The sequence below is a fragment of the Ipomoea nil genome, unplaced genomic scaffold (genome assembly GCF_001879475.1).
Source record: "Ipomoea nil cultivar Tokyo-kokei standard unplaced genomic scaffold, Asagao_1.1 scaffold3069, whole genome shotgun sequence".
NCBI classification, from domain to species: domain Eukaryota; kingdom Viridiplantae; phylum Streptophyta; class Magnoliopsida; order Solanales; family Convolvulaceae; genus Ipomoea; species Ipomoea nil.
Window position 1 is genome coordinate 1,460,543 of NW_017619497.1, and position 15,967 is coordinate 1,476,509.

Genomic DNA, 15,967 nt, shown 5'->3' on the forward strand with positions numbered 1-15,967 from the left:
ACGGTTGGTTTTATGACTTTTGGACAGTCAACGGCTGACCAACATCACTGTTAACATAACGAGTATATAGAAAAAATATAGAGAAAATATATGTATTTTGTATTGATGAATATTATTGCTTGTGAATAGTGGAAATTGCTTCCCCTTTTTCCATGTATGAGGATCTATTTATACATATTTTGGGCCTAGACCCCTTTAAGGAATAAGAATCCTCCTGCCGTGGAGTTACTATTACATTGGGAATAATAAACTCTAATCCTTGTGGTCAAGCGACATGAAGTGACTCTCTCAAGTGGGAGGTCATGGTTCAATCCTCAGTGGAGGCGGTATTGATTCGTTGATCTTCAATAGGTTGAGAAAGTATATATGAACGGATACTACATGTAATCGGGTCAATAGTACTAAAAAAAAAAAACTCTAGTCCTGCTACATTAGAATAATGATCTCAATTTTTTTTATTTTTTTATTTTGAAAACGATCTCAATCTTTATTACATGATGAATAATAAGTTCAATCCTTATTAAACTCTTAAGTTGCTAGACCCCTGCAAGTAAGAATTCTAGACTGCCTCATATTGGGAATTACTGTTACATTATGAATAATAAACTCTAGTCCTACTACATTAGGAATAACGAGTCCAATCATTATTACATTATGAATAATAATTTCAATCCTTGTTAAGCTCCTAAGTTGCTCCAAACTGCGTATCTTTCTTAGGCTTCCTTGATCCAATTACTTTCTTGGGCAGGTCTGTATAGCACAAGCCCAATATACTATCCATCAGATACAACTACTAATTTGGGCAATTTATATCGTGGACCAGGGTCCACATAGCATTGTGGACCCTGAATCAAAACGACGTCGTTTGATGTGTAAGTTTTAACAGATTCCATAACTTCGCGTTTCTCATGTTTCAACACAAAATTTTAATTTATTCTATGCACAGAATCCTTGCGCTTAATGTACAGAAATGCATAACATGATACACAGAAACGCATGACACGATATACATACACATGTTTTCTATTTTACTTATTCTCAGATCTGATTTGTGTAAATAACTAATGTCATATAGGCACATAATTGCATAATATAAGACATAAATTCGTAAAATAAGACATACAATGTCTTTTGTGTTATACAACTACTAGTCAATTTCATGTACAAAATTCTTATGCTTAAAGTACAGAATTTCGTAACATAATGCACAGAAACGCATAACATGAGATACATACACAAGTTTTCTATTTTACTTATTCTCAGATTTGATTTATGTAAATAATTAATGTCATATATGTACATAATTGCATAATATAAGACATAAATTCATAAAATAAGACATAGAGTAAATACCAGCCAAAGTTCCCCGAGTTTGGTGGTTTCACCACCTATAGTCCCTAACTTTTGTAATTACCATCTGTGGTCCTCCGAGTTGCGAAATCTAACCTGTTGTCATCCTCTCGTTAGTTCCTTCTGTCTAAGCTGACAAAAGCGGAGGGTAAATATGTCATTTGCCATATATAACTTTTTTAGGAAGTCCACCCAACAGTTGTTCCGATCCCTAGCTAATTAATAATTATTATTAATATAATAATCATTGACTGGACTTTTGTTGTTAATTATTATTAATCCGTCCAACTGGGGCCTGTGATGGCTAAATAACTATGAGCAAGTTCATGAGCCACCACATGAGCTCTGGTGGCATCTCCCTTAATTACAGTGGGTGTCAAGAACACCATTCTCGAATTCTCCATTCCTCCATACGGGAAGCTTGGAGGGAGCACCAATAAATCAAATCTCTCCCATTCATAAGCCTTGAAAAGCTTTTCTCCAACCCAGATAATCTCCTCAGTACCGGCGGACTCCTCGACGGCGGCATCCAACACGACAAGGCTCACGAGTATGGTTTTAAATGTTTAATTGTTGATTTTTTTATGATTTATAATTGTTTATTTGTTTATGATTGCAGGCATTTGGAGCCTGCTCTACATCTCACCTTCTCACTTTTTTCAATCCACAAACCCTAACCCGCAAACATTCATCTCCGAACCGAACCACATTAATCATTCAACTGATTTTGGATTTCATCATTTTGTCGAGAACAACAAGGTATTTCATCTTCCTTTCCGTTCCCCCGAAAAATGCTCATCTGTATTGCTACTGTTATTTGATATGCAGTCTGTGCTCTTAGTGCTCTGTGATAGCTGGTTCTTGTTCATTGTAAACAAAAACCTTCTTTTTGGTTAAATTTGTTGTTTGTATGTGCTGCTCGTTTTCAGTTATTGTTAATTGTCTTTAGTGTTAACTGCTTAAAATGGGGAAATTTGTGTTGATTGTTGTTTTGTACAGCAAATGAACTGTAAAAGTTTGCAGGGGGAAGTTGAATTACATAAACTATTTTCAGTTTTTTAAGGAATACTTGTACATTTCCTTGCAGTTCTCATAGATTATGCTGCAAGTTGCGGCTTATTCTGGTTCCCCATTTCAAGAAATGTTCTGCAGTTCAAAAAGTTTTTATCTTTAAAATTTCTTGTTTAGGAAACGTTTAACATTATTGTTCTTAGGGAAATGTATTCAGAAAAGTGCTAAGGAAATACTCATTATTGTTTATAGATAATCAAATTGATACTAAAAAAAGTAATGACCTAGAATTACTTGTTAAAGGATCAGTGTTAATTGGGCACAGGGAAACCCGGCCCGACCTGAGTATACTCTTCTACTCCATTATAAAGTGTTTCTGATCTCATGTTTCCGTCAGCAGTGGGTGCAGACCAGAGAGAAGAAGAGAGGGTATGGTGAAACCTTAGGATCATAGTCATATTGGAAAATTTCACATTTAAGAAGGAAATTTGTAAGAAACAAAAATGATGCATAGTTTGTTCTTTCGTGGAGTGCGTAAATCGAAGAGCGGGCGATTGATAATCAACAAGGTTACTCTCAGATCAAGGCGGCGTTTTCTCTGCACCGCGACAGAAAACGAAGTCGCAGCTGAAGATATCTCCAAGATTTTGGGGCTTAACAGCTGGGAGTTACTCTTAGATTCATCGGCAGTGCCGTCAAAACTCAATCCTGATGTGGTTTACTCGGTGCTTCACAGAAGCAGGTCGGTTGTCCACCCTAAACGCCTGCTTTCCTTCTTTGATTGGTCGGCCCGCAAAATGAGTATTCCTCCCACCATCAATTCTTTTGCGATCCTTACTGTGCTATTGTGTGATTCCAACTTAAATTCGCCTGCCTGTAGTTTATTGGAGAAGATGATTGAATGTCGATTTCCTGTTTCGGATATTTTGAGCTCATTGCTTTGTTGCTACGAAGAATGTAATAGGTCCAGTTCAAGTTCCCTAGTGTTTGAGTTGCTAATTATTGCTTTTAGGAACAAAGGCATGTTCGATGAAGCTGTTTCAGTGTTCTTGGGTGTTAAAGATGTTGGGTTTTCGCCTAGTTTGTTGTGTTGTAACTCATTGTTGAATGAATTAACAAAGAGGAACAAAATGGAGATGTTTTGGAGTGTGTATAACGGAATGGTGGAGAGGATGATTTCTCCAGATGTGTATACTTTCACTGCTGTTATAAATGCTTATTGCAAGTCTGGGAATGTTAGAGATGCCAAAAACGTGCTCTTTGAGATGGGAGAGAAGGGATGTAATCCGAATTTGGTTACTTATAATGTGGTCATCAGAGGGTTGTGCAGCACGGGGCTTGTTGATGAGGCGGTAGAGTTGAAGAGGACTATGGCGGAGAATGGCCTGGCCCCAGATAGTTATACTTATTCCTCACTCATAGATGGGTTCTGCAAGCAGAAGAGGTCCCGGGAAGCTAAGTTGGTTTTGAAGGAAATGTGGGAAATGGGTCTAAATCCCAATCATTTTTCGTATACTCCACTGATTCATGGTTTCATGAAAGAGGGCGATGTAGAAGAAGCATTGAGAATTAAGGATGATATGGTTGCACGTGGAATCAAGTTGAACCTTGTGACCTATAATACTCTCTTGAATGGGCTCTGTAAAATTGGTGAGATGGAGAAAGCTACAAATATGAAGGACGAAATGATTGCAATGGGCATATTCCCCGAGACTCGGTCATACAATCATTTGTTGGAGGGATACTGTCTACAGAATAACATGGAAAAGGCTTGTGAAATAATGTTTGAGATGAATGAGAGAAAGTTGGTACCTTCTGCTTACACTTTTGGTTTCCTGATTAATGGATTTTGTCATATTGGAGATCGCCACCAAGCAATCCTTATTTTGGAGAAAATGATTGGGATGGGTATTAGAGCAAATTCTGTTATTTTGACACATATTTTAAAAAGTTTTGTTCAGGATGGGACGTTTGAAGAAGCACAAAATTTCTTGGATGAAATGTGGCAGAAAGGTATGTCACCCGATGTTTTTTGCTATAATTGCATTATTATTGGTCTGTGCAAAGCAGGAAGAATGGAAGAAGCACAAACGTGTTTAACTAAAATGGAGAAGAGGAAATTAAGACCGAATGACTACACTTTTGGGGCTTTTATTTCTGGTTACAAGGAAAAAGGTGAAATGCAAATGGCCGACAAGTATTTTTGTGAAATGCTAGATCGAGGTATAGCACCTAATGTTGTACTCTATACATACGTGATTGATGGACACTGTAAAATTGGGAATATAACAAAAGCACTTTCACAGTTGAGATGCATGCTTGAACAAGGGCTCCTCCCCGATGTGAAACTATATACTGTACTTATAGATGGCCTCTCAAAGGCAGGAAAGTTTTCAGAAGCAATGAAGGTTTTTTCTGAACTCTACGATAGGGGTTTAAAACCTGATGTTTTTACTTACACCTCTATAATTTATAGTTTCTGCAAGCATGGTAATTTGGAAGAGGCTTTTCGACTTCATGATGAAATGTACGAGAAGGGTATTCTTCCAAATATTGCCACATATAATGCCTTAATAGGTGGTCTTTGCAAGTCGGGTAACATTTTGAGAGCTAGGGAATTGTTCGATGGAATCTCTATAAAGGGCTTGGCACCAAATGGCATGACATATGCTACTATTATAGATGGTTACTGCAGATCCGGGAATCTAACTGAAGCATTTCATTTGTTGGAAGAAATGCAATCAAAGGGCATTCAACCAGAGGCCTTCGTGTACGATGTGATTATCAATGGATGCTTCAAGGAAGAGGAATCAGAGAGGGCGTTATTGATATTTCATGAAACGGTACAGAAGGGAATCGCATCCACAAGTACTTTCAATGCGATGATTCACGGGTTTTGCAAATCAGGAAGATTGAATGATGCCCTTGGGTTGATGAACGACATGCTCGATAAAAAAATCCCACCTAATCATGTAACTTACAACATTTTGATTGATCTCCTGTGCAATATGGGCAAGACGAATGAAGCGGAGGAACTTCTCCTAGAAATGCTAAGGCAGAATCTGATGCCAACGAATGCCACTTATAGGTCACTTATACTTGCCTATGGTAGAATAGGGGAAAGATCAAAGATGTTTTCACTGTTCAATGAAATGATGGCTAAGGGTATAGAGCCTGATGAATTAGTGCACAGCGCGATGGTTAATGCACTGTACAAAGATGGGAGTTTGCAGAAAGCCTTTAAGCTTTGGGATGAACTAGTGGAGAGAGGTGTATTCAGAGGACACGTGAATGAGACATTGGTAGAGTCCTTGTGTGAAAATGGGGATATTTCTGAACTATTGACATCACTTAATGAAATTGGAAAGCAAGGGTTTGTTCCTAGTGTTACTATGTGCAGCACTTTAGTCCACGGGTTGAATAAAGCGGGATATTCAGAAAAATTAGCTGCAGCTTTGGAAACTATGGTAAGGTTTTCTTGGGTCCCTAAATCGACGACTCTGAGTGACTTGATCAGTCAATACCCGACAAATGAAAATGCAGAAAGTATTATCAACCCTATGAAGCAAGCAGAACCTGCCTGCCAGGTTCAAGCCTAGCTCAATAGCTCATTAAAAGCACAAGGAATGTATAATTTTGCTGCGAATCTTTTATGTTACTGCTTCTCCATTCAAAGGTGGATATGGTTTTCACCTTACCCCCCTGTGTTCATGTTCATTTTTACTACCAAACGAGAGGTGGTAAGTGCTATTGCCATTGGGATTCACCTCGTGAGAGGTAACCGCAACATATTTGTTCAACTTAATTTAATGGAAACTTCCAACTTGCAATTTATACGAGTTCCTCTGTTTTTCACTACTTTTTCATTCTCCTCCTGCTCCTTTGTTTACTTGGCAGGTGGAATGGTGATCAGCGATCTCATGAATTTGGAAGCAGTCTAGAGGTTACACCTCCACTTCCCAAATCCTTTTGTGGTCCCAAATTTATAAGGTAATTATCGATTTAGTCTTGAAATGTTCTAGTCATTCCAATTTGATCCTAAATGTATAATATTAGTTTCAGTTAGATCTCCAATAACATTTCCAGCCAATTTATAGTAGTTTCCCTTCATGTTTTTGGTTTGGTATGTATAAAGCACATACCCATATGCACAAACAATCAGAAATAGTTGAGGCTTCAAAAGAGTATAGAACTAATATTCTTATCCTCTGAACTTTATCAGTACAGTCGTTACTTCTGACTATACTGTAGTTGGAATTGCAGTGTGATAATGTATGTGCTATTGTTGGGGTTTCTTACTTTCGTGAGTGATGCTTTAGCCTATCTGACTGAAAGTTGCCCATTTGCCAGTAAGATCCTGAAGACGAAGCATAATACCTGTTGTGGATGATTTGGCAGGGAAGATGAGACATGGAATTGGCTCTACTCAAGATTCACATTGACGCCATCAGATCCTCAGTTGTCATTTAAATTTCAATCTCGGTTGCCATTTAAATTCCAAAGGAGACAATTTTTGTAGTGTTGTCTTATGCAATGACAATAAATAAGAGTTAAGTCAAAGTCATTCTAATGTTGAATTACAGAGTACATTTCAATTTTGGTCCTGTGACTATAGGGGTTCTGCTAATTGCAGTCCACGACTTTCAAAAGTGTTAATTTACTACCTTGACTATGTAATTTTTATCAATTTTGATCACTCCGACTAAATTACTGTCTAAATTTTGCTGGAAAATTTTAATTGGTCAAATAATAGGGGTATTTTAGTAATTTTAGATCTCTTTTCTTTCTTGTTCCCGTAGAAGGCCGTGCGTTAATAGTGATTACGATGAATGCGGCGTTTACCACCCCCCCCCCCCCCCCCCCCGTACCAATCTTTGTGTTCCGGTGATCGGGAAATCTGTAAACCCTGTGACATAAACATTCCATCTTCATTCCCACCATCTTCACCCCCGCGAGAGCCGCCGCTACCTCCGCCACATTCCAAATGGCTTAGGAGGGATTTATTAGCATTCGCAATTGTCGGTTCAGTTTGGGCATTTGCAGGAATCTGCACGATTCTTTACTACATATGGACAGGTGTTTGTGCCAACTCCACCATGTCATCTCTGCCCCTCGTTGAATTCACAATAAACACTTAAACAGTATGCACAACCTTTTCATAGTGGGTAGAGGGCAGGGGAACATATTGCCGCTGATGGCAGGATTAACGGCCGGACTGGAGGCCATCGGAGATTTAATACCATCTTCGGACTAGAGAGGGTCATTGGACTCAAGCAGAAAATGGCGACTTGGAGTTTGGACTGAGTTGGGGTTGGTGAACGGTGGCCACTGTTCCATCATTACACTCCGACGTCCGCAATTTTTTCCCGGTCATTTTTGGTTGGTCTATGGTTCAAGATTTTTGGTGTCTGCAAAGTTGGTGGTCTCAGTTTTCGGTGGTGTTTGTTTTGTTGATGGCTTGAATAGTTGAATGGGTTTGTTGAAATCAAGAACTCTGGTGTCATGGTGTGGTAATTCTTGGTGGGCTTGTGGCGATTTTCTGTTTGGTGTTTTTTCCAGCGTATGGGATTCCTCCGGCGTGAGCATCACCAACTGCTTCTCTCCGTATGCGTCTGTAGCTACCGGCTCTCCGACGAATCCATGCGGATTCTCCAGGAAGAAGAAAGAAAAGAGATAAAATTACTAAAATATCCCCGTTATATAACCAATTAAAAATTTCTGACGAAATTTGATCGACAATTTGACCGGAGTGATCAAAATTGATAAAATTTACATAGTCAAGGTACTAAATTAACACTTTTGAAAGTTGTGGGCTGCAATTAACAGCACTCCTATAGTCAGAGGACCAAAATTGAAATTTACTCTGAATTACATTTGAAGAAACATGTTTTTATACACGAACAACTATATGTGGCTCTATCCAGCTCTATTAATAACAATATTAATATTTTTAAAAAAATTAATTAACTTGCAATTACATAAGCTCTTGTAGGTTAAATATTTGTTTTTGTAACAATTAAATATTACGGAGTAGTTAATTGTGATGTTTTGAGCCAACTGCAGATCCAAGATTCAAACATAAAAGATGATATAGCCTTCAAACATAAAAGCTCTCCCTTTGTCATGAGTTAAGAAAATTCAAATTTTCTGATCCTATAAAAAAACCATGTGTCACAAGCGATCAATCCAAAATTCAGCCGCTGGAAATATGATATGGCAAACTGCAGTTCTAAAAAAAAGGGGGGGAGGGGGGGGGGGGGGGTGGAAATCCTGGATATCATTCCAAATTATAAATGGAAACTCAACCCCAAAATCTGCTAATGAAGCCTCCCTTCTTATCTTTTCGCATCCTACTGTCAAGCGCTGGAAACTCGATGAGATTATACGCCAGATCCAAGACAATCGGGTTGCGCGGTACTGCTTGGAAGGGAGGTGGAAAGACTTCAATGCGAGGTGCCACTTTTGTGTTGGAATCACCAACAGCAGATTCGTACGAATCCAATTTCTCCATGAGAAATTTCTCTAGCTGAAACGACCATAAAATTAGTGTAAGATCAATAGTAAAATACATTAGTTCATCATGAAACATTCCTAATTACTATACCACAAGTGCAAAAGCAAAAGCAACAAAAAGAATAGCATATATCCAACTAGCAGGTATACTCGTTAACAAGCGTTCAGAGTGCTTCCAATTCAATCCATGAATGGTGAATTTTAATTCTTTCCAAGTGAAATATAAAGCAATAAAACCTATAGAGAAAAATGCTACAAGAATACCTTTTTATCACTTCCACTTAATGAAATATCTGATATCTTTTTTGAGAGATTTTCGGGAACCTTCTCCTCCTCCATAATTCCTCTTGCATGCTCTATACAACTGTTGGATCTACTCTCATTGGATAACACTTTCAGTTCATTGACTATGACCTGGTGGTATAAGGGAGGAAAAATACAATAAATCACAAGTGAATTTCAAAAGAAGCCCAACAGCAAGAACACCACTAATTAAAACAGTATCCTTCACTCTAAAGACAGACGTCATTTTCAGAAGACGTGTGGTGAATGTCTTTGATTTAATTTCAATGAGCAAGTAGCATTAGGTTTCTGCTACATCAATGACATATCTAAGAAAATCAACTTTAAGCAACATTAAAATCAGTTTAACTGTATACAATGCACACCTGGTCAGAAATATCCACGCTGTGAAGTTTCTTCAGTGCGGCATCAGCTAAAGAACGAGCTTGAGAGAACAAGGCATAAGCTTCAGTCCGCTTTCCAGCAGAACTGTATGATTTGGCTAAGTAGAAGCACCTGTCATGATAGTGTTAGGTGTTGTCCTGAATCAATTTAAGCCTCCAAAATTAAATTACCATATTTTTTTTTTTGTAAATTTCAGACAAAGAAAAGAGATTGGCAAACATAAGATGATCAAGAAAGACATGACTGCAAAAACTCACAAGCTCTTCACATTCTAAAATCAATAGAAGGTCATCAGAAATGATTTCTAAATTTAAAAGGATTGGATTTTCCCCCCTATAGTGGATTAGTGTAGCTTTTGCTTGGATAGGTCAAATATGGTAACCAAAATTGGAGGAAGAAGAGAGGAAATGGTCTGGAAAACAAAGGAGATAACAAGAGTGCCATACCTTTGGGCTCGAAAAACCATACTCTTTAATTCACATTCTTCAGCAAATGCCACTTCTTCTGGTTTTCTATCTCTTCCAGAGCTAACTAAATCAGAAAGGTCAGAAGTGTTCTGCCAAAAGAAACACACAGTTAATACATTTGTTGCAAAATATTCACATTATTATCACTACTATGGCCTAAATCATCTCTCAAATTTCTTATTTCTTATTGACATAAAAATTGCAATTAAATTCCATCCTTACCTGTAACAAGAGATCATACAGCCTCACAAGCTCTTCAGGCTTCGTAACTTTTTCATTTTTATCATCGCGGACCTTATTGAACTTACTCTTCGCTATGCTAACCAATAACTGGTTCCGTTCAATAGTTCGTTGCCCTAAAATGGCACCAATAGCTTTATCAAGGCCACTTAACTCATCTTTCACATTTTCAGAATTAGCCGCAGTAACCTAAAGGAATCACAAGATTGGTATCAGCTTCAAGAGTCATGCAGAAAATAGCATCATATTCTGCACTATCAATGGTACCATCTAAAGGTTATGAAGTATCAATTATTTGAGACTCAGGAAGGCATTTGATGAGGAGCAGTATAATACAACTTGTATCTTTCTTACCAAATCACTGCGGATACTGCTTCTGGCTTCATGATATGCTGCAAAAATCTTGTCAAACACAACAAGTCTTTTCTCTGCTGGAAGAGAATCTCCTGCTGGACCATGAATATCTCTCTCTAATTCCTGAGCTGATCAAAGTTTCACATACAAGAAATGTTTTATGTCAAACATAATAAAGAGATAAATACATAAATATAATGCTACCAGGTCAAGTTGATTGTACACATGTAAACACAAATTTAATCTTGATGAATAATATGATGCAGTAAAATTAGGTAAAGTTAAGCATAAGCACATTTTCATCACTGATTCTCAACATGCCATAGGTGAATTATGTAGAGCACAACTGTCCCGATGATGTTTGCAAACATGTTCAATTTACACTCTGTAAAACATATCAAAGCATAATGCACATACAAACTTCATTTCATGACTATAGCCCTAATGTTCATTTTAAATAATTACTGTTAACATGGATTAGAAATAGTTTTCCAACTTGGCATTTGCAAGCTACGCATATTGAGCAATCACAAGAAAATAGAGAACAATTGAAGGAACATATTTTCACTTCAAACAATCAAACATTGAGTTGGAAGAAATGAAAGCACAATCTATAAAGTAGATCAAGGCAAGAGACCCAATTCAAACATCTGAAGACTTAACAACTCATTAGAAAACCAGATGTGTCCTCAAGCACAATCTGTATCACATAAATCAAATCAAGAAGAAAAAAAAAACACATAATTTGTATATCTGAAGAAAGTCAAGAAACTCAACAACTCAAGGTGCTAAGGAGCCAGATGGTATCTCCTTAGAGAAATTGCCTGCTGACCTTTTAATATAGAAACTCTTGTTTTTGCATTTGAAATTGGAAACCTATGGCCAAGCCAAGTGAATTCTGTCATGGATGCAGCCTGCTGAGATCTAGCCTCAGCCATAGCAGCCTGCCAGCAAAGAAAATGCAAGTCATATATTGAAAATGAAAATTACCCTGGATACAATTCTTGCACAAGAACCAACTCGGCAACTCATAGTATGATGGAGATCACAGTGGAGCAATAACTAAATCAAGCAAGCACACGGTAGCAAATACTTGAAATAAATGACTAACCTCTAACTTTGCTTTGAAAAGGTCGAGGGCAGGCCCTTCCATTTCACCTATGTGTACAAGTTCAGAAGTCTGCAGATTTGACTCACCAATCTTGTGTAAACAATAGCGTATACTTGGTTCTAGTTGCTCCACATATTCACGGCATAAAACTTGATTCTCTAAATCTCCATATTTCCCAAGTTGCTCATAAACAGCCCTAATAAACTCTAAGGTCAGCTAGGAGACAAAGCGTAAGGGAAAAAATAAAGAGAATTGTTTTTTGGTCCAAGTTATGTGCAAGTAGTTCATGTTGTTGACCATGAACTTGAGATTTTACTTAAAAGACATAATGCCATCTCATTTAGCATACCAAAAAAAAAGAAGTTAAAGTTAGATTCTACCTGGCACTTCGAAAGCATTTAAGTGCAATGTCCCAGTTTTTATCTTGTTCAAACAAGAGATTCCCTTTCATATATGCTGCATATGCCTGCAGTTAGAAAATAATAGTGCTTGATAAGAAAATCTTTAGTAAAATTGAAGCATTTAATCAATGAGTACGAAATCAGATCCAACCTAATGATAGCATACAAAAGTGGATGTGAGTGAAACCCACGAACAGGAAACAGTTATCATTAAACAAATTTCACAGAAAAAATATCTTGTTTATAAGAATGCATATTGAATAGGAAAATGGCCTAAGGTTACAGCAATACTTTGAATTATAAAATTTTGAAGATCCCCATATTATTTGCTTATATCCTTCCTGAAAGGTTCAATTATTCTGACTCCAGTATTGTCAATTAGGGACAACATCTATGATTGTTTGGCTAGAACCTAACAATTCAAATGCAATCATTTTAGAACTGCAGAGGGCAAAGGCTCATCAAATAACAATAATATAAATGGGCAAAAATCCTAAACCCATGTAAAGTTTGTAGTATCTGAACTCTGATGCATTGTAAAGAAACTTGATACAATTATACAAATCCAACAAAAATGGGCTCTGTTTCTTTCAATTACCTTGTCCTAACCATTCAATACCTTCTAATGCCTACTTTTAACAAAGATGCTAAAATCCTACAACGCGATTATCTATGGATGTAAAAATGGTAGATTAAGATCAACTAGAATGAAGCAACTTCTGAAAGCAGTACAACAACTGGATAGATGACGGAAAGGGGGCTCACTTCTGCTTCCAAAGATGTCTTTGAGTCTCCCTTGATGGCACACAAATCCTGGAAGAGCATAGCCCATTTAACTGCTTTTCTCAACCTGCCAATGAGGTAGCTCCGTTGTCGTGCATTTGGACCATCAGGCAAAGTTTTCTTTTCCATTGCATGACTCCAGGCTCTCTCAGCAGTATAAAGAACCAAGTGAAGAAACCTACATTTGACCAAAAGAACTTACTCTAAGCTTCATAAAAAGAGTTAGGAATTCTGCTGGTTAAAAACATCCAGCAATAACACTCAGCAACTTCAGTACCACCGACAACCCCTATTTCTACAGTTCTACCTTTCATATCAATTCCAACAAAACCTTATTAGTGTTACATGTAGCCTTGCCACACAACTTCAAAGGAGAAAATAGCACTAATAAGGTAACAATTGTGGATAATTATAAAACAGCCAGGGCATCACCTTAAAACTTGAACAGAATCCCACCGTATACCCAAGAGCAACCGCAAAAATGAATCAAAGTGCATATACACACCTCACTTCGGTGACTACAGTTGCTGTAATTGCACGTTTGGTATATTTCCCACGTCCATGGGTGAACTTCAGTGATTTGTACAATCGCCGCAATCGAGCAGAGCAATACCTCCTGCATACTCAATCAATCAGTGACCATACCATTTTATAAACACATTAGTGAAAAGCTCACAGATTATTGCATATGACACATAAATTATTAATCAATCTTACCGGTATCTAGTGTAGTCACCAAAACGCAATCCGTGCTGCATTTGAGCGGATTTCAACAGCTGCAACACTACACAGCACCAAATCGATGCCCCAAATTAGCAATTCAAAAGGGTCACGGAGGCATATCAAAAGGAAATGAGCATTAAACAGTTAGCTTCCCTCATGCAATATAGTAAAATGTGCATCTTATGCAAACAGGTACGGTCTTATACAATAGCTATCCGGTGCAAATACGCAAACATATATCATATACAACGAGGAAGAGGAGAAGAGAGAGAACCATTGATGGAGAACTTGGGTTTGTTGATCTGATCAGCGTGATTTGGATTCTGCTCTTCAATTTCCATTGCAGAAACACCGTTTTCATTCGCCATTGAAACAGGAATTGAACACAGATCTACGAAGTTGCTTGAATCTCAGGCGGTGACTTCAATTTCCGGCGGTTCCCCGCTGCTCTACTCTCTTCCTCCTCCTCTTCGTTATATCTGTAATCGATTTTGATTTAGCAACGGTTACGGGTCGGGCTAAACAATCTGAGTCTCATAATTTTCTTTGGGGAGTAAATACACAATGTAGTCCTTCACTGTATAATTATTTTCAATTTAGTTCTAAATAATTTTTATACATAATTAGGCCATTTACTTCGATAATTTTATTCAATTGAGTCCTCAACTGTTAAAATTAATAACTAAATCAATAAAAATTATTATAGTCGATGACTAAATTGGATAAAATCATTAGTCGAATACTAACTTTGTAAAATTACTATAGTTGATTCTAAATTAGGTATTTAAGGGTAAAATTACCAAACTATATTAATATATGATTCAATTAAGTAAAATTATCAAAATTGATGACCTAATTAAGCGATTAAATCGATAAAATTACTATAATGGGAAACTAAATTAGATATTAATTCAATTTCCTTGGATAGTTACTTAACCATGCTTTGGGTAAAATTACTATAGTTGATTCTAAATTAGGTATTTAAGGGTAAAATTACCAAACTATATTAATATATGATTCAATTAAGTAAAATTATCAAAATTGATGACCTAATTAAGCGATTAAATCGATAAAATTACTATAATGGGAAACTAAATTAGATATTAATTCAATTTCCTTGGATAGTTACTTAACCATGCTTTGGGTGAGATTTCTATTGAAAAATCATTCCCATTTTTGTTAAATAAGTAAAAATAAAAGAATAAATTGTTGAATGTACATGAAAATGTAAATATGTCACTTTTTTTTTTTTTAACTATAGGTTTATAGCGGCCTGGATAGTCGAGTTATAAATCTTAAGGGGTGCTCTTAGATAGTAGAGTAGGCTCAATGAGCCACTCAAAAAATGGTGTACTTCTACTCTTTATATTCCAATCACATTCAATTATAGCCTTTTGGCAGTTAAAAAATTGGGGTTAGAACTTATACTTTCTCAAACAGTTTGGAGAAGGAAAAACTTTTCTAGTAAATAAATTTTTTTAACCAACAATTTTTTTTAACAAATAAATTTCTAGTAATGGTGTTTTGGAGAAGGAAAAGCTTTTCCCAAAACCGCCATTATGAAATGTTGATAATTGCATCATTTTAGATTTCGACGATTTGGAACAAATTTGCTGCTCGATCCATTTTACGTTTTGACCAAATTTTGGTGGATTCACCAATTATTAAACAAGTCTTGTGTATATTTAGTTATTTACTTGATCACCTAGAATTACATAAAATATAATTAAGGAATATAATTGATGTAGTAAATACGGGCATACACTACATAATATGGTGCTAGGGTCGGTTTCGGCTGTGGTCCCTTCACCTAGTCTGTTTTTTTGGTTTAAGTTAAGAAACTCGAAATACTTGACAATGGGTCGAAGGATCCCGAGCCAACAGTTGGCGCGTATGTAAAAATAGTCAAAAGTCTCCCTCATAGTAATAAATGCGATATTTATAGGGGGGGGGGGGGAGGGAACAGGTTCCGGTCTTACGACATGTACGGCACGTGGAGCCAATGCACAGCCTCAGACCGGGGCCCAATGAGGCCTAACCACATGCCATGATATTCTTGAGTTTATTGGGTGCATCGTCACCGCATTCTGCCATAAGAATTAGGTCGGTAGGTCAGTCCTGACATGATTAGGTCGGCAGTCCGGGACACATCGATTACAGGAACACCTATATATGCTACCTTCATCTAAGCTCGGTAAGAGAGATGGTCAGGAAGGTGAACATAGCAAGTCGATGAAGATCGGACCGAGCTTTACTCATTTAGTGGGTTTGTTACATACCACTTTATTGAAAAATAATCACCACCAATAATCACTTATGATAAATCG

At 37.1% G+C, this 15,967-nt stretch overlaps 2 protein-coding genes across 4 annotated transcripts; one reads left to right on the plus strand and one right to left on the minus strand.

The window, feature by feature from the left end:
* The first annotated feature begins 1,668 nt into the window (after window positions 1–1,668).
* On the plus strand, window positions 1,669–6,941 carry LOC109165545 (pentatricopeptide repeat-containing protein At5g61990, mitochondrial-like). 3 transcript variants are annotated; one of them, XM_019314355.1, is made up of 5 exons: window positions 1,669–1,900; window positions 1,970–2,109; window positions 2,762–6,138; window positions 6,259–6,351; window positions 6,712–6,941. In XM_019314355.1, exon 3 carries the CDS (start codon window positions 2,865–2,867, stop codon window positions 5,958–5,960), a length of 3,096 nt encoding a protein of 1,031 aa, XP_019169900.1. In that variant the 5' UTR covers window positions 1,669–1,900; window positions 1,970–2,109; window positions 2,762–2,864; the 3' UTR covers window positions 5,961–6,138; window positions 6,259–6,351; window positions 6,712–6,941. The 3 variants fall into 3 exon arrangements, with proteins under 3 accessions (XP_019169900.1, XP_019169899.1, XP_019169901.1); XM_019314354.1 differs by having other exon boundaries at window positions 6,760–6,941; XM_019314356.1 differs by lacking the exon at window positions 6,259–6,351 and having other exon boundaries at window positions 6,760–6,941.
* A 1,486-nt stretch (window positions 6,942–8,427) lies between these two features.
* LOC109165546 (signal recognition particle subunit SRP68) lies at window positions 8,428–14,137 on the minus strand. The gene is made up of 13 exons (XM_019314357.1): window positions 13,915–14,137; window positions 13,635–13,701; window positions 13,423–13,533; window positions 12,900–13,095; window positions 12,114–12,199; window positions 11,734–11,929; window positions 11,455–11,566; window positions 10,623–10,750; window positions 10,251–10,457; window positions 10,008–10,117; window positions 9,543–9,672; window positions 9,139–9,288; window positions 8,428–8,887 (listed from the first exon to the last, which is right to left on the minus strand). Exons 1-13 carry the CDS (start codon window positions 14,006–14,008, stop codon window positions 8,663–8,665), a joined length of 1,812 nt encoding a protein of 603 aa, XP_019169902.1. The 5' UTR covers window positions 14,009–14,137; the 3' UTR covers window positions 8,428–8,662.
* Between the last annotated feature and the right edge of the window lie 1,830 nt (window positions 14,138–15,967).